The 23,836-nt window shown below is 53.1% G+C and overlaps 1 protein-coding gene across 7 annotated transcripts in view; it reads right to left on the bottom strand.

The window, feature by feature from the left end:
- The window catches only part of SYNPO (synaptopodin), a 52,846-nt gene that overhangs the window by 22,273 nt on the left and 6,737 nt on the right, over positions 1 to 23,836 (bottom strand). For 2 of the 7 annotated variants that reach the window (XM_061189863.1, XM_061189864.1), the window contains exons 1-3: positions 17,653 to 17,767; positions 17,310 to 17,415; positions 13,143 to 13,797 (exon numbers count right to left, since the gene is read on the bottom strand). In XM_061189863.1, coding sequence (XP_061045846.1) covers positions 13,143 to 13,539 — 397 coding nt within the window. In that variant the 5' untranslated portion in view covers positions 13,540 to 13,797; positions 17,310 to 17,415; positions 17,653 to 17,767. Of the gene's footprint in view, positions 1 to 7,628; positions 7,653 to 13,142; positions 13,798 to 16,452; positions 16,538 to 17,309; positions 17,416 to 17,652; positions 17,769 to 23,836 lie in introns of those variants that run through there. The other 5 variants (XM_061189859.1, XM_061189861.1, XM_061189862.1 and 2 more) reach the window with 5 other exon arrangements.

Raw genomic sequence — 23,836 nt, 5'->3', positions numbered from 1 at the left:
ATCATCTCGAACTTCTTCCTGATCCCAGCTCATCATTGTCTTTCATGACCCATTTCCCAGCGTGGGGGCTGGATGCACAGAGCAGAGATGCTCGGGGCCAGAGGGATGGGTCACGGGTCCTGGGAAGGCACTGATGAAGGCCGCTGGGGAGGGCCGTGTTCTGGGAGACCTGAGTGCAATCCTGTTGACTCAGAGGCATAAATAATGCACTAGCACATTCTCTGCTCGCCATCCTGTCATGCTAAGAATAGCACCAGCTACCCTTTCAGGGATTTCTCAGGGAACAGAGGAGGACACCAAGATGGGGACAAGCAGGAAAAGGCATCGCTAGACTGTGGACCATCAAGCGCCCTTTCTTCAAGCCCACCTTTCCAAACCCATCAAACTGAGGACCCTGGAGGTCTGAGCTGAAAGGGCTCCTGGGGGCACCTGGTCAGGAGAGGCCTGAGGAGACGGGGCACCACCCACCCTCGCCCACTGGGACTGTTTCTTTTCCTCCTCCCTTCTGATGCCCATCCCAATAAAGCCCATGCCCCTAGCCCATACCCCACGATCCCCACCCCCACTCATGTGATGAACAGAGTGGGTCGTTCCCCTCTTAATGTGTTGTCATCTGTAAGACTTTGGAGAGAGAAGAAGGTTCTATAGCTTTTAATTAAAAAAATTTTTTTTAACTTTAAAAATGACTGACTTAGTGCTTCTCATACTTTAATGTGCATAGTAATTACTCAGGGTTGTTGTTAAATCGCAGATTCTGATTCAGGAGGTCTGGGGTGCGGCCTCAGAGTCTGCATTTCTAAGAAGCTTCTGGGTGATGCTGATATTGCATACATGATTGCCATACAATGAGTACAGAAAAACTAGAGCATTTCCCTATAAAATCGATGGAGAAACCGAGGCCCAGAAAGGAAAAGGGATGTGCCCAAAAGCATACAGCAGAACTGGGCTCCGAACACAGGCCTCCTGAATCCTCCTAGGGCTTGGTCCTAGAGGGGCTTTGGGGTTGAATGGAGGTGCCTGGAGTGGGACAGGGGACAGGCGGCAGTTCCAGGCAGCAGCAGTCGGTCCGGGGGCAGGCCTTCATTCAGCCGAAAGCTGAACCTCCTGGGGTCCACAGGCTCCCACAAGGCGTAAAAGGAAATAAGAATCCGCCTGAACAGAGGCACTCAGCTGAAGCGGCTGCAGCCTCCTGCTCAAGATCATGCCCTCATCAGCTTGCATCTGAGGCCTGAGGGACTGGCACCCTCGTGGAAGGCAGGGTGAAACAGGGGGCTATTAAAATGCAAACAAGATCCAGGCAGAGGAAGGTGAGGTCTGAGCACTCTGCATTCAGTCATCCTGAGAAGTGGCTGGGGGAGTGGGCGGGGGGGGGGGGGGTGCCCACTGCACTAACAGGATGGGCATCGGAAGGAAAGCAGAAAAGAAAGGAGGCAAGATCAGCCTCTAAGACCAGCACTAGCAACAGCTCCTTCTTCCTAGGCTTGGCCTCAAACCCCTTTGCAGGCTCCAGGCCCTGCATGACTAGCCCCACTGCCTCTCCATGCCATGTTGCAGCTCCCCTCATGGTGTTTGCCCTCCCTACACGCCAGCCACGCTGGCCTTCCTTCGAGCGCTCAGACAGGAACCAAGCACTTTGCACCTCAGGGCCTTTGCACTGGCTGCTGCTTTTGCCTAGAACCCTTTCCTCCCATACCCCTCAGCTGTCCCTTTCTGGCCATACTTCTCATCCTTCAGGTATGTTTACAGGTCTCAGGGAGGGTACGCCTGCCCTGGGAGGTCACATTCCTCTGCCACAGCACCCTCTACCTCTCCCCCAAACTCTCATGAGATTTGTAATTCCATCGTTATTTGCTTTAGTGTCAGTCTGCCCTGCCCCATGGTAAGGAGGCCCCGCAGGGCAGGGACCTGGGCTATCATTTCTCTGCTATGTTCCTGCCCCCGTGCCTAGGCCATAGCTGGGCTCAATAAACATTTCCTGACTGAATGAGGGAATAAATGAATAAAAACAGTGCTGACATCTACCTCCATGGTTCCCAGTGACCTCGCTCACCCTGGAGAAGTTGTAAAGGACCAGGACTTGCAAGATTCTGTGGGTCTAACCCTCTGCTCTGCTATGCTTCAGCTGAGTGGCCTTCACAGGTCATATCACCTCTCTGAATGGGGAGCGCTGTTTGTCGGGTCTAAATGAGAGGTAGAATCTGGGAAAGGCTCTGAAAGCTAGAAAGAGCTTTAACTGGTAGCTCTACTCATCCGTGTTTGAGGCCCAGAGAGGGAAAGGGCCTCATTTAAGGCCACACAGCCAGTGTGTGGTGACGCCAGACCCCCCGTGGCACAGCTTAGAGCCAACAGGCCCACCCTGGCTCAGTGAGGGCACCATCTGGCTGGAGGCGGGGCAGGGGTGGAGGAGGAGAGGAGAGGAGGTGGCTGGGAGCATCCAGCCTCAGGCCCAGAGCCAGGGTTGGGGTGGGCGGGGCCCCCAGCAGGAGACCTGAGTGGGGCCTGGCAGCTGGGCATAGGGGAGCCAACTGGCTCAAGCTGGGTGGTGACAGGCCTGTTCCACATGCGCGTGACAGTCTATTTTTTAATCAGCACCCTCCCCATCCCCCAACTTCATGTGCCCTCCTAAAGGGTACATAGTAGGAATCATGCCCTAGCTGAGACCAGGGGCCACCTTGGAGATTGGTGGGAGGGTCCCCAAGTCCCATATCTTCACGAAGCCCACAAGTCCTAAGCAGCCCAGAAGGCAGTACAGGAGACTCAGGGAGCCTGTGTGGGCTTGGGCCTGTCCCTGGACTCTCTGACCTCAGTTTACCCTGTCTGTACAGTGATGAGAGTCACGCCAGACTCCATGGCAGTTTATTACAGCTCAGGTTCTTGGGATCCACTCAAGCTTCACGACGCTAATGACGCTCACTTGTCAGGCCCTGGCAGAGCCTCCTTTGCCCACAGCATTCCCAGGGCACACATGATCCTCCCTGACCTACTCCCAGGGGATGAGGGGAGAAGATAAGAGGCTGAGCTGGCTCAAGGGTCAACCTCAGAGCCCCAGACCCCAGACCCAGTGAGGCTCCCCCTTCCAGCACCTGAGGGGCAGAGATGATGAGGATCAAAGGGGAAAGAGGTGTGTTATTAAGCACGTGGTTTGGCCCCTCTGAGCCTCTGGCACTCCACCTAAGGCAGGAGAGAGCATGTCGTGCAGGAGTTAAGCACACGGGCTTTGAGGCCAGACTGCCTAGGTTTGAACCTGGCCAGTTACCAGCTGTGTGACCTTGGGAAGCTCACTTAACCTCTCTGTGCCTCAGTTTCCCATCTGTAAAATGTTGATAATAACAGGACTTACTTCATAGAGTTGGTGACATGTAAAGAACTTAAAACACCCTGGCACATAGTAAGTTACCATAAATGTTAACTATTTTTCAAGAACTTTGGCTTTTACCTATTGAACACTCTTCGTCTCCAAGAGATTTTATTCCAGAGGATTACATGCAAGAGTCTCACGTCAGCCCACTCTCCTGTCTCTGAGGCTCATCCAGCCTGCCCCTTCCTGACCCACCCTGGTGACCACCCTTCCTGCCAGCCCAGTGGCTTTCGTGTCTGTCGAGCTCTTTCACACTCACGATCCCCTTATATTCTTCTTAGTCCATTTCATAGTAGCTCAGAACCAAAGCCTGAGCCCCAGAGGAAGCAAATGATTTGTCCAAGACCACCAGCTCGTTGGCTAAGGCTGGAGGTTCAAGTATCCATTCCTGAAGCTCGATCCAGGCCTTTTTCCACCATACTGTGCCCATCCTCCCACTATCAAACCTGTTCCTGGCTAAACGTCAAAAAGTAACATATACTGAGATATGAGTCTTCAGCGAGTGTCCCTCTTCTCCAGGGCTTGCTATTTTAACAGAGATCAAAACATTATAATACTATTTAATAGGTAATAGTTATTTTTATCATCTCATTTAATTTTCAGAACAACAGTACAAGGTAGGGTGTGTTATTGTTTCTATTTTATAGATGAGGAAACAAAAGCCTAGAAAGGTTATATAACACGCTCAAGATCTCCCAGCAAGCTGAGGAGAGCATCCAGGGGTCCAACCACAGGATCTGTGTATTAGGCACACAGGAAACAGCTAGCACAGGAGTAGACCGAATTTTTCTTCACCTGCAGCAGCCCTGGGAGGCTGGACAGGGTAGGGTAGGGTCAACACAGCACTATACTATACTGCCTCACTGAGTGGAAAAGATGAAGCTAGGATGGTGGAATTTCAGGCAGCGGCCAGTTGGTAAAGATTTCATTTCGGAGAGAGAGGGCTTTTGTGAGCCTCTGGAATTACAGGGCCTGGAGGCTGTCCCCACATTGACTTCTCCTCTGGCCACACTGGGTAGCGATTGAGCCACGGTATCCAGGGACAGTTCACAAAGGACTCTGAGCTCACACACACACACAGGCCTGGTAGAGCCCAGCTGCCCCTGTGACCAGATCACAGGCCTGGGTTCCTTTGGGTGGACAGCCTGAAGCCCTGAGGGATGAAGGCATTTTCATAACCTACAGCCAATGCCCACCCCACTTCCTGCCCCCAGCTCTTAGTTTAGACTCTTCACCAGCCTCTGAAACACCCTTCCTCCCAACCAAATCCCTCCCGTTCTTCTAGACCCAAGTTCTGGACACGCCAACTCCACAAAGGCAGCCATGACCACACCTTCAAATAACATTCAGGGTGCTGATCCAGTGTCACCTCCAGAGAGAGGCCTTCCCTAACCACCAGGACAAAGACCCCCTCTAAGTGCTCTTCATCTTAGCACCATGGCTTTTTGTTTGTTTGTTTTTCATGCTACTTTTATCTATCTGAAACTATCTTGCTGATTTCTTTGCTTCCCTTTTTCTTGTCTATTTCCCCAATTAAAAAGCAATCTTGAGGGCAGGGACCGGTCTATCTTGTTCACTGTTGTAACCCCAGTGCCTAAGGATCCACGTACCCCATTGCTAGACAGGGACACTGAGGTCCATAGAGGGCAAGGGATTCACCCAAGGTCATACAGCAAGCAAGTGGCAGAGGTTGGCCTAGCACCTGCAACTCTGCACTACGGCCCAGGGCACTTGGCCTGTCCCCATCCCCACCCCAGTTGACCCTCTGTTGGCCTATCTTGTCCCTGCCTTCACACTACAGTGGGGCCAGAGCCTGCCAGTCCTTGACAACAGTGTCCCTCCACTGCCCCAGGGGCCTTCGGTGCCCCAATCTGGGCAGCCCAGCCTGCTTCCCCCTCTGTCCCTCCCTTCCTGGCATCAGCATCTCCGATGAGCTCATGTCTGGAAGCCTGGGAGCTGCCCTGAAGGAAAAGGTGCCTCCCAGGCCGGGCCCCTAGGCCTGGAGGTGTGTTCAGCCTTGTGGGATGGCAGCCCTGGCTGGTGGAGAAAGTGTGATGACCCCTGCCCAGCCCAGCGCCCAGGGCTGTGCAGTGGGCTCAGGCAGACACGGGTCATCCAGGGAGATAGAGCACGACTAGGGGTAGAGAGGAGACGGAGAAAAGGCTCCTCCTGTGCTTCTCCCATCTCTCCAGGTGCTCCTCTGCCACACTGGCCCCTCCTGCTTGTCAAGGAGCTGCTCTGTCCCAAGGAAAGGGGCCTCTGCTGCCTTCTCCTCACAGAACCACCCTGAGCAAATCTCTTCCCCTCCCCGGCCTCAGTCTCCCCAACTCTAAAATGGGGAGATTAGATAAACTGCTGACTGAAGAGGCTAGGGATCAGTTGGGAACCAGGCACCGAATGCCACAGGATTTTTTTCTTTTTTCTTTATTTTATTTTTTACCTTAGGGGAAAGGCAACAGACAACAAGGGAGGGAAGGAGTTCAAAGGCCTTATTTTGATAATGTAAATGCTGATTCCAACCACAGTTTAATTTAGGTACTAGTCTGGGGGCGGGGAACGGGGGTGGGGTGTGGGGGGAGCTGTTCCAAGGCCTGCAAAGTGGCGATGGGGAGCCAAGGTGGCATAGCAGCAAACAATTTGCTTTTGGGAAGTTCTCTGAATATCAAACTAGAATGATCCTAGTCCATTCCCCTCGTTGTACAGATAGGAAAGAGAGGAAGAGGAACCAACCCAAGATCCCACAGGGAGACAGAGGCAGGTGTTCCCCCACCTCCCCAGCAAACAAAGTATTTTCGCCTCCCTTGAGGTCCCCTTCCACTGCCTGAGATAATACAGCAAGCACTGGAGGAGCAAGAGGCCATCAGTTTGCTTGTGGTGCTGTCCCCCAACACAGGGTGGGGGCCCGGCCTGGCGGTGGTGACAGTCAGGCTGGCACCAGCAAGCCTTCCGGTGCCCTACCCCAGCGTACCCTAGTCCCTCTAATCAGCATCCTGCCTCATCCTAATCATGCAACATGACAGGGGTGGGGCAACCTCCGACTGCCCCTACAGCCACTACCAGTGCTGCTGTCTCCAACGCAGTTAGCCCCTCAGGGGCCACCCGCCCACCCTCTCACTGGGAGCCAGAGAGGGCAGGAGGCTTGCCCCAAGATCACAGAGCAAGGTGGTTTACTCCAGTGCCACCTGCCACTCAGGGTAGGACGGGGACTGGGGCGCATGCTGCTTCCCCACTGGCTCTTGTCCCTGTGAACAACCCAGACATGGAACACGGGAGGTCCTGTCCCCATCCAGAGTTAGCCTATAACTTGGGGTGGAGGTGGGGAGGAGGGAGACCTTTTCTCCCGAGTTCTCAGAAAGGTCCTGTCCGGGCTCTGGATGGAGCCCCCTGATTCCACGGTGTAGTGGTTAGATAGGAGCCCCGCCCTTCACCTCTAGGGCCTCCGCGCTCACCTTGGCAGACAGGGCAAACTGTGAGAATGCGGTGTAGAGCCCTTAGGACAGTTCCCCCTGTCCCCCATAGGCACGCAGGAAAGGCCTCGATTTCCCCAGGTGGGGCTCGCGCCGGTGTTCCCCGCGGTCTGCGGGTTCCGCGTCCTGCGTGCCTCGCCCTCACAGCCGGACCCGGGCGCCCCGCCCACGGGAAGGGGTGAGGGCCCGGGCCCAGCACACGCCGTTCCCGCTGCCCCACAGGCGCCCATGTTGGTCAACCCCCCGGCAGAGCCCAACCCGCCACTTCCCAGAGTCAAGCCGTTCCCCACTTCCCCAGAGCGGGCCGGGGGGCGCAGACCTCCGGCTGTCGCCCACCCGCGGGCCCGCGGCTGCCCCGGCCGCGATCTGCTTGCGGGCTGGGGCTCGAGGGCTGGAGCTCCCACGCAGCCCGGCTTCGAGACGTCCTCCCGCTGCTGAGCTGCCGCGGAGCTTCGAGATTTCCCCAGGTCCCCGCCTCCACCCCCACCTTACAGGTGGGGAAACTGAGGCCCCGAGTGTAGCAGCGACTCGGCCAAGGTCACCCTGCGTGTGGGGACTGGAGCCCAGACGTGCCACCTCCACATGGGCGGCACCTAGACCGGCACAGGTGGGAAGGGGCGAGGCTCGCTCGGCACCGTCACCCCTGCGCGGCCGGCGCCCCTCACTCACCTCCAGCCTCCGCGCGCGGCCTCGGAGCTCACCGGCGCCGCCACCTCCGCGCACCTGGCCACGTCTGTCAGCGCGCCCCGCCCCGATCGAGACCCCCGCCTTTCCCCCCCCCGCGCCGGGCGCCCCCTCCGAACCTCCGCCACAGCCCACTCCACCGCCTAGCAGGCTGCTCCGGGACCGGGAGCCGGGAGGGCTGGGCGGGCTGGCGAGCCACGCTCCTGCCGCCCGCTCCCCGGGGCCCTAGCGCCGCCCTTCCCGCCCGCCCCGCCCAGCCCAGCCCAGCCCTCGGAGGTGCGACTCCCTCCGCCACGGGCTAGGCCTCCCGTCTCCCCTCGGGTCCCCTCTCTCTCCCTCTTTCCTCTCCCTGGCCTCACTCTCTGCTGCCTGATTGTCTCTCTGTTTCCTCCTCAATTTTTATGTCTCTCGATGGGTCCCTGAATCCTTCTGCTTTCTCTTTCACTCAGTTTCTTCATGTCTCTCCCATCTATTTCATCCCCCCCCCTTTCCTCTATCCTTCCCACTAACCCCATTTTAAGTCTGTCTTTGTGAGTCCCCATAACTGACACCACCTCCCATCTCCCCAGCCCGTTTCCTTTCAGACCCAGATGCAGTACCCTCTTACGCCCAGTAACTAGAATAACTGTCTAGGACTTAGGCAGGTAGGACTGCCTAAGCAGGCCTTGGCAAATGGAGGTTGAGGAAGGTTGTCACCTCCCAGGCAGTCTGGGGCCATCCACTGTCTTAACTAGTGGGCCAGCAACAACAAGGGCAGTGACGTTCAGAGCCACATGGCAAGGGTCATTGTGCATCAGAATCTAGTGGGGATGCTGTGAAAAGTCAAGATTTCCACAATCAGGTGCCCCCTCCCAGTGGTGGAGGGGCTAGCAATGGGCTTGGAAACTGGGCTGATAAGAAGTACCTTCCACGCCCCCAACAATTCTGAAACAAAGCACGTGGAAAAACGCTGTCCTGGGTTTTCACCAAAGTTTCCCTGGGTTCCAAGTACCCCACCCCTTTAACCAGGGTGGTTCCACTTTTGTGTCCTTTATATCAAGGTTCTGTGTTTAGATTTCTGCTAGAGGAAGTTGGAAATGTGCTCATGTAAGCCCACTCACCCAAGGTTCTGTGAAATGCAGAGGTGCAAGTGGCCTGGTTTTGAGACGTCCCCTGTCCCCAGTGGGTGGGCTTAGAGTGCATGGGGTCAGGTGACAGAAGGGACAAACCCCCTCCCTGGCTGCTGACCCTCTGCTTGGCTTCATGGCTTCAGAGAATCCCTCTGACCCGGTGGCTGCTCTTGTGCAGCCTGGGGCTGTCCCAGGTGACAGTGGGGGGGGGGGGTGGAGGTGGGCACTGAAGGGGTCCTGGGGATTGGCATCAGGCAGGGTATTGCCTGCTCTGTGAGTGCACGTGCTATAGCCCAGCCTGTGAGAAACCAGGAAACAAACTGTGGGAGAGAGAAAGAGAGAGAGAGAGGGAGGGAGGCTAGGATTACTGTGTGGGTGGGTATGAAAGTGAAAGAGATGGGGGAAAGGAAGGACAGAAAGTGGTTCGGTCTGTACGTGGGTATGTGACAGTGGGTGTGCAGAGTGGATATGCCTGTAGGAGAGAGTGTGTGCATGCAAGAGAGATTGCACAGTGTAGGTGTGTGAGCAAAAGAAAATGGAGAAAGGAGCATGCTTTTAACCTGTATCTAAGGGAGGGAATATGTGTACTTGTATGTTTTCAGGTGGGACTGCTATGTATGCAAATCTGACACATGTGTCCACATGTGAAAGTTAAGCATGCATGGGTGAGGGGGGGGGTCTGTGGGAGGGTGTGTGCCAATGTCTACCCCATGCACGGGTGTGTTGGTGTCTGAGAGCATGCATGTGTGTGCAGTTGTGAATATATACACGTGAGCGTTTGCATAAGAACATGGTGTGTAGACATCATTGTACATACACATGTGTTTGTAGGGAGTGTGAGCGAGTATGCGTGGGTACACGTGTGAGGTCTATGAGAACCTGTGAGCCCTGCTCCTACACCATCACCCCTATTAGAGTCACCGTGGTTGGGGAGGGGAGGGAGAGTGGGCAGCATCTTGCTGCTCTGTCTGCCCTCTTTTCCACGGGCCTGAGGAGCAGGGGCCTTGTCCTTGGCCCAGGGATCAGCTCTCATCATGGGCGCTGACTCCTCTGCCTCAACAAGATAGACATGGCCAGGGGCAGGGCTCCTCTGACAACCCAGATCCACACCCCCATCTCCACCCCAAAGGCTTGGAGCAGTGTCCACTAGAGTTGGAAAAGTCTCCAAATTCTCCAGATAACCTGGACCCCCAGAACAATGGCCTGGAGAGGAGGGAAGGTGGGAATCCCAAAACCACGGGCAGAGGAGGGGCTGGATTGGCAGTGGATCCCAGGTCTCCCTGAGTGTCTCCAAGGAGGAGGGGGTATGGCTTGTCCACCATCCCTCAGAGTCTGAACAACCTTTCCCCAGCCCCAGGTGGGTGGAAGAACACAGGCTGCTGCCTTGTCTCCATGGAGACAAGGCAGCACAGAGGGTGGTTGAAAGCATGGGCCAGATCTCGCAGGGTTCAAATCTCAGCTCCTCCACCCGCTGGCCTGATACTTTGACAAGTCACCTAAACTTGTTATGCCTTAGTTTCCTCGTCTGTCAAACAGATAAGAAAATTATGAGCTTCAGAGGGTTGTTTAGAGGATGAAAAGAAATAACCCATGCAAAGCATTTAACACAGGGCCTGGCAGCTGAATTGAGGGGCAGAAACCCTGGGTTCCAGCTATAGCTTTGCCACCAGCTTACTGTGTGACCTTGGACAATTCACTTGCCATCTCTGGACTTAGGAATCTCCACAAGATTATCTATAGAATAATCTCAATAAGCCCTGCCAGTTATGACCAGCTGAGACTTTGTGGGAAGTACAGCGTGGGTCTCTCTTGGTGAGCTATGGACTAACCAGCGCTGATGAGGAGCCCTATGGGACACTTGCCTTCCCACGTATCTTCTCTCAGGTTGGCAGCAGCTGATAGCAGGAAACTTGAGCTGCAGGCTGCTGCCCACCTCATCTCTTTGCATCCCCTGACCCTTCAGCCTGCCAAGGACCCCATTCTGCCCTGCTCAGCTGGTACTCAGGCCTTAGCAAAATGTCACTGGAACCCACCCACCCCAAGTGGTGGATACCCAAGGCAGAAGATGCCGTGACCCATAGTTAAAACTGTCAGGGAGCACTCAAGAGAGGCAGGTATAATTGTGGAAGGATGGGTGTAACTGTCTGAAGATGCTTATAATCCTTTGGCAGTAATGGGAGGAAGTTTTAAAAGGACGCCCTAATCTGCTAATAACCTGGCAGCTCCACAGGCCTCTTCCCTCCAGATCTCCGCGTAGAGAGGAGGGACTCTGGCCACTCCCTTTCTCAAGGGAGCAGAAAGGCCAGTGTAGGCTCTGACCCAAGACCACCCGGGTTTCTACTCTCTCGCAAGACCCAGCTTCCTTTCTGCCTCCACTTCTGAGAAGTCTCCCCTGCCCACTCCATCCTCCTGAGGTTACTCCTACCTCTTCTGTCTCTAGAAATGTTCAGGACAGAACTAGATAACCATCTGGCTAGATGTTAAAGAGAGGAATGAACCAGACTGTGAGCAAGAAGAACAAGACCATAGTCTCAGCTCCAGCGCTGACTGTGACCTTGGGCAAGGGACGTAAGTCTCTGAGCCTCAGTTGCCTCACCTGTACAATGGGGAGAATAATAGCTGCCTTGAAAGGCTAGAGTAAGATCAACAAGAATGAGATACCATGAAATGGGCCAGCTCTGTGTGAGAAGCCAACAGGAGTCAGTACTGATAGTTTCTCCATATATGGTCTCTTCCCCTCAAGGGTGTCAGCAGTCAGCACTTGCCCGTGTAGATCCAGAGCACAGTGGTAGCCAAGAGCAAAGCCCCACATTCAAAACACTGTGATTGAATCATGGCTTTGCAGCTTGCTAGCCATGAGTCTTAGACAAGTCACTTATATTCTCTGAGCCTCAGTCTTCTCTTCTGTATAATGGAGATAGTAACAGTATGTCCCTTATGGGGATTGTTATGTGATTAAATGAAGTGATATGTGTAAAGCTCTTAGCACAGTGGACTTGGCACATGAGGGCTCAACAAAGAATAGCTCTTGTATTGTTGCGCTGACGATGATCATTTTAGTTGTTATCAACATCCCTTACGTGCTTATCTAGATTACCCTGCAACCTCCCGATAGCTCTATGAGGTAGATAGGGCTCATATTTTTATTTTATTTTCACAGATGAAGAAACTGGGAAGGGATTTTTGGGGGCTTGGCTAGTTGCATCAGGTCCAGAACCAGCACCCATGTCTCCTGACCCCCAGCCATGGTCTGTGAGAGGGAAGGGAGCAGGTCCTGAGGCTTCCGGCTCTAGGGGACCTGGATTTGGGTCGACTCTGGTGTGGAGGCCTGTCTCCAAGTTCAAGGCTGCTGGATCCTCCTGGGATCCTCCTCCTTCCTACCCCAAATGCATTGAAGGCCCCTCCTTGTTCCTGCCTGGCTCCCTGTGTGACCCAAGCCTGGGGGCCAGGGGGATGGGGAATGGTGCCCGTGGGGGGTGGTCAGAGCCTGGAGAGAATTATTTCGGAAAAGAGAGTGGGTGGGAGGCTGGTGAGACGCCAGGCTGGGTGTCAGCGACGCCTGCACAGAAATGAAGTGCTCCTTCACTTTCCTGACGCACAAGCCCTCCCAGGCCTGTGTCCCCCGCATGCCCTGCGCCCCCGGGATCTGCTGGCAGCGGCTCCCGCCTGAGCGAACATGGCCCGGCTCATGTCCTCCCCATCTGGACCCACTTCAGCGTTGCCATGGACCCAGCGGTGGAGGTGATTCAGTGTGGGTTTCCCTGTCCCGCCCTGCTCTGCCGATTCTTGCCGCCTGTGGGAAATTGATCTTCCTTCCTTCCTTCCTTCTGTGCCATGCACACCGAGCTCTCCCCTACACAATGTCATTGAGTCATCAGTGCAGCCCAGGTGACGTGCCTCTGTCGCCTCTAACAGATGGGAAACCAAGGCCTGGATGAGGAATGTGGGCTCGGCTCAGCCACCGACAGACCGAGTGACCTGGAGCAGTCTCTTCCTCACTCTGGGCCTCAGTTTTCCCACCTGTAAAATTAGGAGGTCGGTTTAGATCAAAGGCTCAGTCTCTACCTCAAAAGCACCATGAGGGCAGGGACCACATCTGTTTCACCCCGTGCTGCATCCCCAGCACCCGCAAGTAGTTGGCACTTAGTATGTTCAGCAAGGTGGTCCTGCCCCATCAGTTGCTCAGACTCTAAGGTCATTTGTTACCACGAATGATCAAAGGGCAGACAAGAGTGAGCGATGGGCTTTTTTTAACCAAGCATGATAACGTGGCTTTCTCTTGCTGCCTTCTCACGTGCCCTCTTTGGCAGAGAAAAGAGTGGACTTAGATGTGGTACAGCTGGAATGACACGTATGGCACAGCCTCCCCTGTCTCTCCACAGCTGTTAATCTGGGCAGGCCCGTGGGACTCTGATGGTCTCTGATGGTGTACCATGGGAAAATATGGTCAGGAGTGCCTGTGTTAAGGACCTGTGGGGTCCCCCATGACTCTGGCAGTCCAGGGGAAAAGGGCCATGAGCTTACCTGGTTTCTGGGCAACCCTGGGCCCAGGGCTGGGGCTGAGGCTGGCTGTCATCACCTGCTGGGCCTTCACCGTGTCCCAGTCCTGGCTGGCTCTGTTGTCATGCTGGGAACCCCCTCGTACCTCCCTGGAGCAGCTGGGTGACTGGATGCCCCGGGCTCTGGGAAGCTGTGGTGCCCCTTGGGTGGCTCTGCAGGCGTTGTCCTCACTCCTTCTGGCCACTTCGTTTTCCTCCAAGTCCGTGAGCCCCGCCTCTCCCTGTAGGCCCTCCTCGCCGCCGCTCTCCTCGGCCTCCAAGGCCAGACACCTGTAGCTCCCGTCAGGAAGCCCAAATGTGCAGGCGGAGGACTTGCCTTCGCTGGGCCCCAGGGGCGGGGGTGGGAGGTGAGGGCCCAGCATGGTGCTGCCTCTCCTCAGGGACACAGAGAAGCTGGCGCCTGGGCTGAGGCCAGGACTGGAGGCTCCCAAGTAAGCCCTGGTCTCTGCTCTTCTCGGGGCCTTCTCTGGCTCTCTGCAGCCCTGCCTTCCTCAGCCGACTCACAGAGCTGGAATGGGGTCCAACTGCTAGACTTCCTGGACGGGGTGGGTGGTGGACCCCCAAGCCCTCCTCCTTAACCCGTCTCTCGTCTGTGAGGCCTCCCCTTCAAGATGATCTATCTGCAGAGGGAGAAAAGAAACAGTGCATGAGATGGTTCGCTGCGTGTTCCAGGCTGAGTCTCTGAGACCACTTTAGGGGAACCCTGAGAACTGAACTGACTGGGGTTTGGGGTACGGGTCTCACGTGTCCATAGGAAAGTCCCAAGCTTCAGTCATTCGACATCCCAAATTTTTGCCCCAATTTTTGCCATATCCTTATGCCACTTACACTTTATTTGCTTAATATCTTTCCGTAAATCAACTTTAAATAACTTACTTCTATTACTTTAGACTTATCTTAAGCAATAATTGCAGAGAAACCACAAATATGTTGTGCTAAGTCATTTTCCCCCTTAATACACGTTAAATAAATACCTAGTTATTTAAAAATATTTATCTGGGCACCTCCTAGAAAAAATTCTCTCATGTGTCACCAAAGGTACATATGCCACAAGGAATCACAGCAATAGTGGTGCAGAGGGTGCAAGACTGTGGCCAGGACCCCCTGAGAAGGCTGTGCACCAAGGGACGTGGCGCAGTGAGGTGCTTACATGCCCAGGCTTTGAGCTAGAATCCCACCTCTGCCCCCTGTGTGGTGGGCAACAAGTCCCATGACCTTTGTGAACCTCAGCTTCCCCATCTGTAAAATGGGAACTGTAATATTTCCATCATAGTGTTGCAATGAGGATTAAGTGAGAAAATGCATGCAGAGGACTTAGGACAGTTTCTGAGACATAACTTAATACATGTTGACTATTCTTTCATTCCACCAAAAACTTTTGAGCTCCTGTTTACATTTTAGACACCATAAAATGTACTGGGGCTACAGTGGGACTAAAGAAGACATGGTACTCTGGCTTGTGAAGCCTTCAAATCTGGTGGGGAGAGCTGTGAATGACAACAGGGACAATAATAATAACAATATGATTATTTAGAAATGTTAAAAATGATGGCAATCCAGGAGAGAAGGGATGGAGTCTTTCTATAGGGATGTGCGGAGGGGATAGATGGGAGAGAAACTTGGGTGGAAGAATTGGCTGGGCGGGGAGGCAGATGGAGAGTGGGTGTGAAGGAAGAGGGAGGAGGCTAGGATGCAGCCCAGTTCGTCACTCTGGTGACAGCGTGATTTCGTTAATAGAGATCAGGAATAAATGGTAAGGAGCAGGTGTTCAGGGGAGCAGGGAGATGAGTTTGATTTGGGATTTCCGGGGGAGATGAGCACGGTCAGCTCCACATGGAGGCCTGAAGAGCAGGGGAGAGTTGCAGGTTGGAGACAAAGATTTAAAAATCATTTGTGGAGGCCCCAGGCAGAGGTGGGCAAGATGCCCCAGGATGGGCAGGTAGAGCTTAAGTCAGGGTCAGTGACCAATTGCACTCAGGAGGAAACCTTGAAGTTTATAGACATTGGTTAACAGATCTTGGATTCCACCACTGCTTAGCTGTGTGAACTCTGAAGAATCTGAACTCTCTGAATGTCACTTATCCTGTCATAAAACAGAAAGAGAAGAATCTCCCCACCTCCTACTGGCTGCCCCATGGGCGGTGAGAATCCTGAGAATTGTTAAAGGCTGTGGATGTTGGTGACCTCAGGGCCTGGGCTGACCTCTGCTGCTGTGGTACCTGGAGGCCATGCCTCCGCCCACAGTCAGGGTCAGGCATCCCCCACCCCAGTAGGCTCCTATGAGGGAGGTACTGTTATTATCCCATTTTGGAGGTGGGGAAATTGAGTATCAGAGAGGCGAGGTGACTTCTGGCCTAAGTCACACAGCTAGTAAGCGACAAGGCTGGTCTCTGAACCCGGCTCTGGCACCTTGACCGTGATGGTGGACACAGAGAAGAGAGGTTCCAGGGCCTCATTCGTCTCCAGATTCCTTCTCACTCGCCAGCTGCTGCCAGATTTCTGCCATTAGAGTTTCAAAGAATCTTAGAATCTCACGAAGGGCCAGTAGAATTCTGAAGAGACCTAACTGGCTGTTTGACCTTGGGCAGGGGCCTTCTGCACTCGAGTCGGTTTGCCCAAAGGCACCATGGTGGGCTCGAGCCAGATGATGCTGGAGGGTCCAGCCAGCCCTGGCATTGCAGGATGCCATGATTCTAAGCCTTTGGAGCCCTCCATCGCCACCGCCACCCGCCCCACCATGGAGCCAGATGGCAGGAGGCAGGAGTGGGTGTGGGGGGCAGGGCTCCCTGGGACGCCCCACGGGGCCTCGCCTCACTCTATGCCTGCTTCTGTTTTGCTGTATTTGACGGTGGCCACGGTTTCCAGGAAAGAAGACAGAGGCGGAAAAGTTAACTTTCCGCCACCCACACAAATATTTTTGGCCGGCGTTGTCTTCGCACTGCCAAGCCGGGAGGGAGGAGTTGGCAGGAGCGCTCCAATTCAAGTCTCCCTCCCAAGGAGGGAAGGCTCCCAGCATTGTGGGCCCAAGCCCTGGAACACCCACCCTGCTCAGGAGCCCAGGGCAGGGGCGCGGGTGTCAGGACCCGGAACAGTAATGGCAACTGCCACTTACTGAGCATCTGCTGGTGCTTGGCCAAGGCTTTGACCTAACACTCCTGTGGGACAGCCACGTGAGTGCTGTCTACAGATGAGGAAACTGAGGCACGGAGAGAGAAATTCTGCATCCAGGGTCACAGGGGGCTGAGTGGTAGAGCTGCTGGGCCCCGTGATCTTACCCGCACTCTCAGTGGCTGCAGACTTGACTCCAGGGACCCCGCACAGCCCCTGAGGTTGCGCGCTCAGACGCAGCACACCTGTCTGTGTGGGTACGGCTCCACCGTGGGCAGGAGAGAGCCTGCTCCGGCCTCCACAGAAACGGGAGGGGGAGTCCTCTAATACCAGCTTCCCCAAATCCACAGCCCTCCTCTGGCCACAGGCCCAAGGTTCTAGGCCATCCAGCCTCAGCTGATAGGGCTGACAGAGTCCAGCAAACCCACCGCACTCATCTCAGAGAGGGGAGCTCTGAGCCCAGAACAGGGAAGGGATCACCCAGGTTGTACAGAAGGTTCAGACACAGGCCTGGCATTAGAGCCCAGGTGTCAAGACACCTGCCTCCAGCCTCTCGCACAAGCCCTGCTCCCTCCTGAGCGGTCAGCCTCCTGTCCTCCCTCCCCTCGCCTCCCATGAATCCAAGCAGGGCCCTCAGGACCAGAGGCCTAGCTGAGCATCAGATCTCTACAGCCCCTGTCCGTGCAGCTCTGAGGGTCTGCCGAGATCTCCAAAGGCTCCTTCAGTGGTTGGCTTCTGCCATGAGTAGGCCCAGGGGACGTGGCCTTGGGAGCCTCACGTCCCTATGTGGTGGAGGAAGGGAACTGGCTTTGGAATCAGATCTGGGTTTGAATTCTGACTCCTCTGTTCAGTGGCTGCCCGACTCTGGGCAAGTCTCTCTCTCTTTGTGAGCTTCAGTTTCCCCTTCTGTAAAACAGATTAAAACAGAGCTTACTTCACAGGGTTGTTGAGGGATTAATTGAAAAATACAGGCTCGTTCCTTTACTTGGCAGGGGATGAGGGAGCAGGGCTGGGTGCTGCTCACCTATGGGGCTCTGGGGATGCTTGGCTCACAGGCCAGGTGAACATAAAGCACCGTCTGGCCTCCCCTGATTCTTCATCGTCTTCAGTGCCCTCAGCCTGCTTTGCAGCTGCAGAGGAAATCAAGGGAGTGAGGAATGCTGAGGATCAGGGCTTAAGTAGACACATTGCAGGGTCAGGCATGGGCTCCTAGTTTTGACTTTCCCCCTGACTTATTGAGTCAATGCTGGGGAAATCACAGGATCTGATTTTGTAAGGGGGAGACTAGAGTAGGCAGAGAGGGGATAAGCAGCCCAGGAAGCTTAAACCCTTATTCCTCTGAAGGACTCCATACCTGGCCTCCCTACCTGCAATCTCTCCCTGTCTCCATCCTCTGCAGGATCTGGTCCATTCTTCTAAAGTGTACCTCTGAGTGTGTTGCTCAGCTGCTCAGGAACCCTCCGTGGCTCCCCATCGCTCATGGAATAAAGAAAAGTTGCAAACAAAGGGAAATGCAGATTCAAAGGCAGAGCTCATGGTTCTTGGCTGAGGGGAAGGAAGGAGAGCTTCCTGGGGATGATGGATGATGCTTCAGTTGAATTTGAAGGATTTTGGCAGGAAGTGTTTGGCATTCTGATGAATGGAGGGTACTCCATCCATCAAGGCCCAGTGGAGGCAAGAAGGCAGGACCATTTGAGGATGAATCTGGAGAACCACAAGGGCCTGGATAGGCTGAGGCTAGGGCACGTGTGGCAGGGCAGAGGGAGGTGAGGCTGGGAGAGAAGGTGGCCAAATTGTGACAGGCTTCAGCTGCCTGGACTCTCTTCTGATGGCTTGAGAGGTAATGTAGAGGGTAGCCCTATAGGGCTGCAGGCACCATGGCAAGGCCCAGCTTTGGGGGTGGAAGTGGAGGCAGCAAGGCCACAGCAGAAGGTGGAGGCTGAAACAAGGGCTGGCGTGCAGACACCTCTGTGAGAGGAGCATTTTGAAGCAATTTCCTCAGCACTTGGCACAGTGCCAGGCACATAATCACAATGACAAGGATGATGGCTGAAGTTTATGAAGTGTTTACTACATCAGGTGTTATTCCAGACACTTGGTGTACATTGACTCATGTTATCCTCATCACGACCCTATAAGGAAGATACTATTATTATCCCCATTTTACAGATAAGGAAATTGAACTTATGTGACTTGCCAAGCTCACACAGCTAGCGAGTGGCTGAGTCGGGGGTCATATCCTGATAGTCCAGCTCCAAATATCCCTCTTATCCATAGGCTGTACTGCCTTAATAGTTTAAGTAGTTACTAAATGAATGGATGAATGAATGAGGAGGAAGAAGGGAAAGATGGGAGGATGGGAAGATGGAAGGGAGAGAGGGGAAGATTATCTGCAATGCTTGGTACACTGCCTGGCACATAGGAGTCACTAAATAAATATTTATCAAGTGGAATAATGGACCTGGAGTAACTGAGGTACTAACTGTATGTATAGCCTAGGGACAAAATTGGAGTCACTCTGGGGAAAGGGGTAACCCAGAACTGGTCCAGATGGCTCAGGGTGCACTTACCCACCCCACCCCTGTCTGGCAGCACCGTGGCATTAGGAGTGAGGTGGAGGGTAGTGTCTGGACTGTCCAGAGCTGAGTTCTCTTGGCCACTAGGAAGAGAGCTTTTGTTGTCCTCAAGAGTCTGAGCTGAGAGTATGTTCCTGCCTTAGTGCTTTTCTCTTAAGGAGGGGATGGGAGACAAGATGGGTGGGGGTCTCTTCCCCATGGCTCCAAAGGGGGAGTCTCAACCCCCTCCAACCTCCAGAACTGGTGAGAATGAGGAAGCCTGGCATTTGGAATTATCTTGCTATGTGTTCTGGAAGAGTCACTTCCTTTCAATGGGCCTCAGTTTCCCCAGCTAAAAAAGGCCTTGGGCAGAGTGGTTGGTGGGGATGGCAGTATCCACGATTGAAGGTGTCCCTGAATCCTCCCTGGACTTGCCCTCTCCTGGCATTTTCCAGTGGGCAGAGTCAGTCCCAGAGGGATGTGCAAATGTGACCCCACATTACTGAGCCCTCCCTCCAGACCTGCAGGACAGACTGACCGATGGTGGCCTCCTTTCTTCTTGCCCTGGCCTCCAGCCATCACCACCCTGGCTGCCCAGCCTGCTCTGACTGCTCTTCCTTCTTCCCCACTTCCCTTCTCCCCACTGTTCCTGTCCTACTCCTGGGGCATAAGGGGCCAGTGGTGGATGAGCGTCATGTGAAGCTGGGAGAGCTCTGGAAGCGCCAGGAAACCATCCCTTGACAAGGGGTAGCTGTGAGGGCCTGGGAAGAACTCCTGAGCTGGACACACTGGGTGGTCTCAGGAGAGATGAGTGTCAGCCAGGCCTCAGTTCAGCCTCATGATAGCTTGGTAACTTTGGACCAATCACTCATCTCACTGAATTCCAGTTGTCTTCTTGGTAGGATGGAGACTCACACATTCACTTATTCATTCATTCATTCTTTTGACACATATTCACTGAATGCCTGCTCTGTGCCATCCACTATTTTAAGTCCTGGCAGTACACAGTGAACAAAAGAGAAGGAAACCCTGCCCACGTGAAGCTCACACGTTAGTTGGGGTGGACGGACAATAAATAAATAAGAAAGTATGTCAGAGGGTGATAAGTGCAATGGAAAAATAATTAAGCAGGAAAGGGGACTGGGGAGTGCATGTATCATTAGGACAGAAAAAACAGTGGTATTACTATGATGCTATCTTCTGTTTTGTATGGCATATGTATTTCAGGTTCACTATTACGTTAAATTCTCATATGCAATTAAAAATATATAAAATCAACATTAGGTGGCAAACTCAGGAACACCAACCCTGCAAGCCCCTGGGAGATGTCTTACGCTAACATTCTGATTATTTAAGCATTCACCACTTTAGAACCTTCATGTTCCACTATGAACCTGTCTACCATTTAGGATTGAGCATGTTTATGGTCCAGTATATAAAAATATGATTTCACATATTAGCTTTATTTCTTTGAGAACGTTCTTTTCCAAGTTCATTAAATGGACAGAGTGTCTCCTCGATGTAAAACACATGCTATACAATGAGTTTGAGGATAATAATAATGATATCCTATATGTTACTTTTGTTAAGGGGTGACTGAGGATATAATCAACAAGAGGCACCCCTTATCGAACACTGACTGTGTGCTGGGCACTGTCCAGGTACGTGATATCAAGTATGATCTTGTTTATTCCCCACAGTAACCTTAGAAGGCAGGTACCTACTACTATTCACATTTAACAGATAGAGAAACAGAGGCCGAGGGAGGATAATCTCTGCCCATGGTCCCAGAGCAGGAAAACAACCAAACCAGGATCTGACAGGTACCTGGCACCTGATATGATCACTTGTGGAGGGGGTGGTCTCCCCAGGGTCCGGGGAGAGGCCATTTTGCACAGTGCAAAAAACTCTTTATTCTGGGCCTGTCTCTGCCATGCCCTCTGCACCCCTGGATATGTCCCTTCACTCCTGGGCCTTAGTGACCCCCAACCACACAAATACAGGGCTGGGCTTGGAGTCTCCAAGTGCCCTTCCGGCTCTGGATTGCCTGAGTCCTGGTACCCAGGATGCTGGGGGCTTGAGCCCATTCCAAATGGACACACCAAATCCAGTCTGCTCACCAAATCAGTCAAGTTCCCTGCGCGTCACATCTATTTCTGCCCTGCTGGGTTTATAAATATGTGGGGCAGGGAACTAGCTTCAGTGGCACTGGAGAGACTGAAGTCATGGCTATAAATACAGGGCCAAGGCTGGCTGGGGTCAGGCAGGGGTGCTGCAGGGCCAATGCCAGCTTAGGAAACCACACCCTGGGGGTCCCACGTGCCGTCCAGTCTCCTCCTGGACACACAAGAAAATGGAGGCCCAGAGGGGCAGGGGCTTGCCCAAGGCCACCCGGGCAGTGAGGTCAGAGGTGGGCCTGGACCACAAGGCTTCTGGTTCTGAGTGGAGGCTGCTCTTCACGCCACCTACTGCCCATTATCACAAGTCTCCACGCCGCCCTGGGGCTCACCCAGTTTAGCAAGAGCAAGATCTTATAATTTAAGTTTATAAAAGAAACCTCTACTGATAACATACTGCTTTTTATCTGTTGGAAATATTGGGGGCTTTCAATTTTTTCATTTGAGAAAGTGTTCTATGACTAAAAGTTCAGCAAATTACTACAATATCTACCTCCTACTTAATAGGATACCCCCCACCCCCTTCACCGTGCTGCGTGGCCCAGCCATGCGCTGGAGCCCAGTGTACTGACCCAACAACCAATTGTGTGAATCACTTCCCAACTCTGTGCTCAGTGACATCACTTTGGTAGCTTGAAATCAGCCATGGTGGGAGTCATTCCACCATGGATATGGGCAGATGCTACAAATCAGGGCTTTTTTCGCTCCAGAGAGCCAGTTGTTAAACGTTTAACAGCACACCACTGGCTAAGACCATGGCTAGTAAACCCCTACCGTGCCTGTTTCCTGGCTGTCTGAACTTGGGCCAGTTATTTTACCTCTGTGAGCCTCCACGTTTCCATCTGTAAAGTGGGAACTATAACCACACCAGCATCCTAGCTGCTGTGAGGACTAGATGAGCTTGTGCCCCAAAGGGTTAGCACAGCAGTTCCCAAAATTGTCTGCCTGATAGATCTCCCAAGATCTTTTACACATTCCAAAGCCCGGGCCACACCCTAAGCCAATTCAATCACAACCTCTGAGGCATTGGTATATTTCAAAATTTCCCAGGTGATTCCAATGTGCAGACAGGTTTGGGAACCACTTTGCAAGCGCTCAGCAACGGTCCAGGAACCACAGAGGGATAGGGGACAATGCCAACCCCTTATCTCTGTTCCATTTAACTCGTGGGGTTTCATGAAAAAAAAAAGTATTATAAAAGTATGTGGGGATTTGTGTGTTTGTTTGTTCTGTGTAAAGACCTAATCTGCCTAAGGCATGCAGGAGGTGCTGCTTCCAGAGACCATAGAAGGAGGGGCCTTTGCCCTTTTCCTTCCAGATGTGTACCTGGCCACCCCACTCTCCACAGCAGATGGGCCACAGGCTTATAAACCCCAAGGAGGCCTCACTTCATGTGGTACTCAGCTGATCAGCTGGGGAGATGGAGAGACCTCAGCCTGGACTCTCCCTCACCTCCTAGAGAGAATTAGGCTGGCTCTTCTCAACCCACAGGCCAAGGGTGCACAAAGCTTGGCTTAGCCTGGGAGACATCAAGCTGCTGGCTTGCAGGACTCAGATGAAGAACAGAAACATCAGTGCTTATGCCAAGGGCTTGGGGCCTCAGCCCAGCTTCTCCCTGGACCACCACCAACAACAGCCAGTGATAAAAATAATCATAATGGTGCCTGACATTTATTGGATTCTTCCTATGCACTAGGATATAGCATAGCAAGCACCTTGAAAGGCAGTCTAGTATACAACTGTGTGGTCCAGTATGGTGGCCACTAGCCACATGTGCTACTAAGCTTTTGAAAGGTGCTGAGTTCAAACTGAGATGTGCTATAATGCATACCAGATTTCCAAGGCTTAGAACCCAAAGAAGAACATAAAGTGTCACATTAATGACTTTTTTTAGATTTATTACATGTTAAAATGATACTATTTTGGATTTAAGTGAACGTATTATTAAGATAAATTTCTCAGGTTCCTTTTTTTTCCACCTGTTTCTTTTTACTTTTTTAGTGTGGCTTTTAGAAAATGTAACATTACATATGTGTTTGCATTTATTTCAATGGACAGCGCTGGCATAGAGGTTAGGAGGGCAGGCTCTCTAGGGCCCCACTCCTGGGCTTCGAATTGTATTCTGTATTCTCCCACTTACCAGCTGTGAGACCTTGGGCAAGTTATACAACTCTCCGTGCCTCGGTTTTCTCATCTGTCCAACTAGGATAATAATAGTACCTACCTCTTGTGGCTTTAATGTGCCTGGCACAGAGAAAGTACTCAGGAAAGACGAGCTGTCAGGGGACCACCTGGCCCTGGGCTAAGTGATATCCTTGGATCATCTCATGCCTCAATAAGTGCTGAGCTCCCCATCACTGGTGGTGAACAAGCAGAGCCTGGGAAACTCCTTGGCAGGCTGCTCTGGAGGGAATCCCAAAGTTGAATGTGGGTGGGGGAGGCACTGGATGAAACGGTCTTTGAAGATGGCTCCCAGCACTGATACTGCGTTATGCTGCTGTCTGCCCCTTGCTTGGTGTTCTCTACGCATCCTCTCTTCCTCACCATGTCCTCTTTTCCTTTCCCAAATCTTTATTCAACCCAAATGAATGTATTAAACGTTTATAGGTGCCAAGGAAGGTCAGCACTGTGCAGGACACAGGGGAGAACAGAGGGAAAGCAGAAGTGGTTCCTGCCTTCCAGGAGTCTAGTGTGGTCAGAGGGGTATGAGACAGGGGCTTGAATAGTTATAATACAAGGTGGGAGGTGGCAAGAGCCGTGAGATGCTATTCAACCTCTCTGAGCCTCAGTTTCCTCATCTGTAAAATGGGGCCAATGAT

Source organism: Eubalaena glacialis, chromosome 4 (assembly GCF_028564815.1).
Source record: "Eubalaena glacialis isolate mEubGla1 chromosome 4, mEubGla1.1.hap2.+ XY, whole genome shotgun sequence".
In the NCBI taxonomy this organism is placed as follows: Eukaryota; Metazoa; Chordata; class Mammalia; order Artiodactyla; family Balaenidae; genus Eubalaena; species Eubalaena glacialis.
The sequence above is the reverse complement of the archived record's forward strand: the minus strand, read 5'-3'. Positions and strand labels throughout refer to the sequence as shown.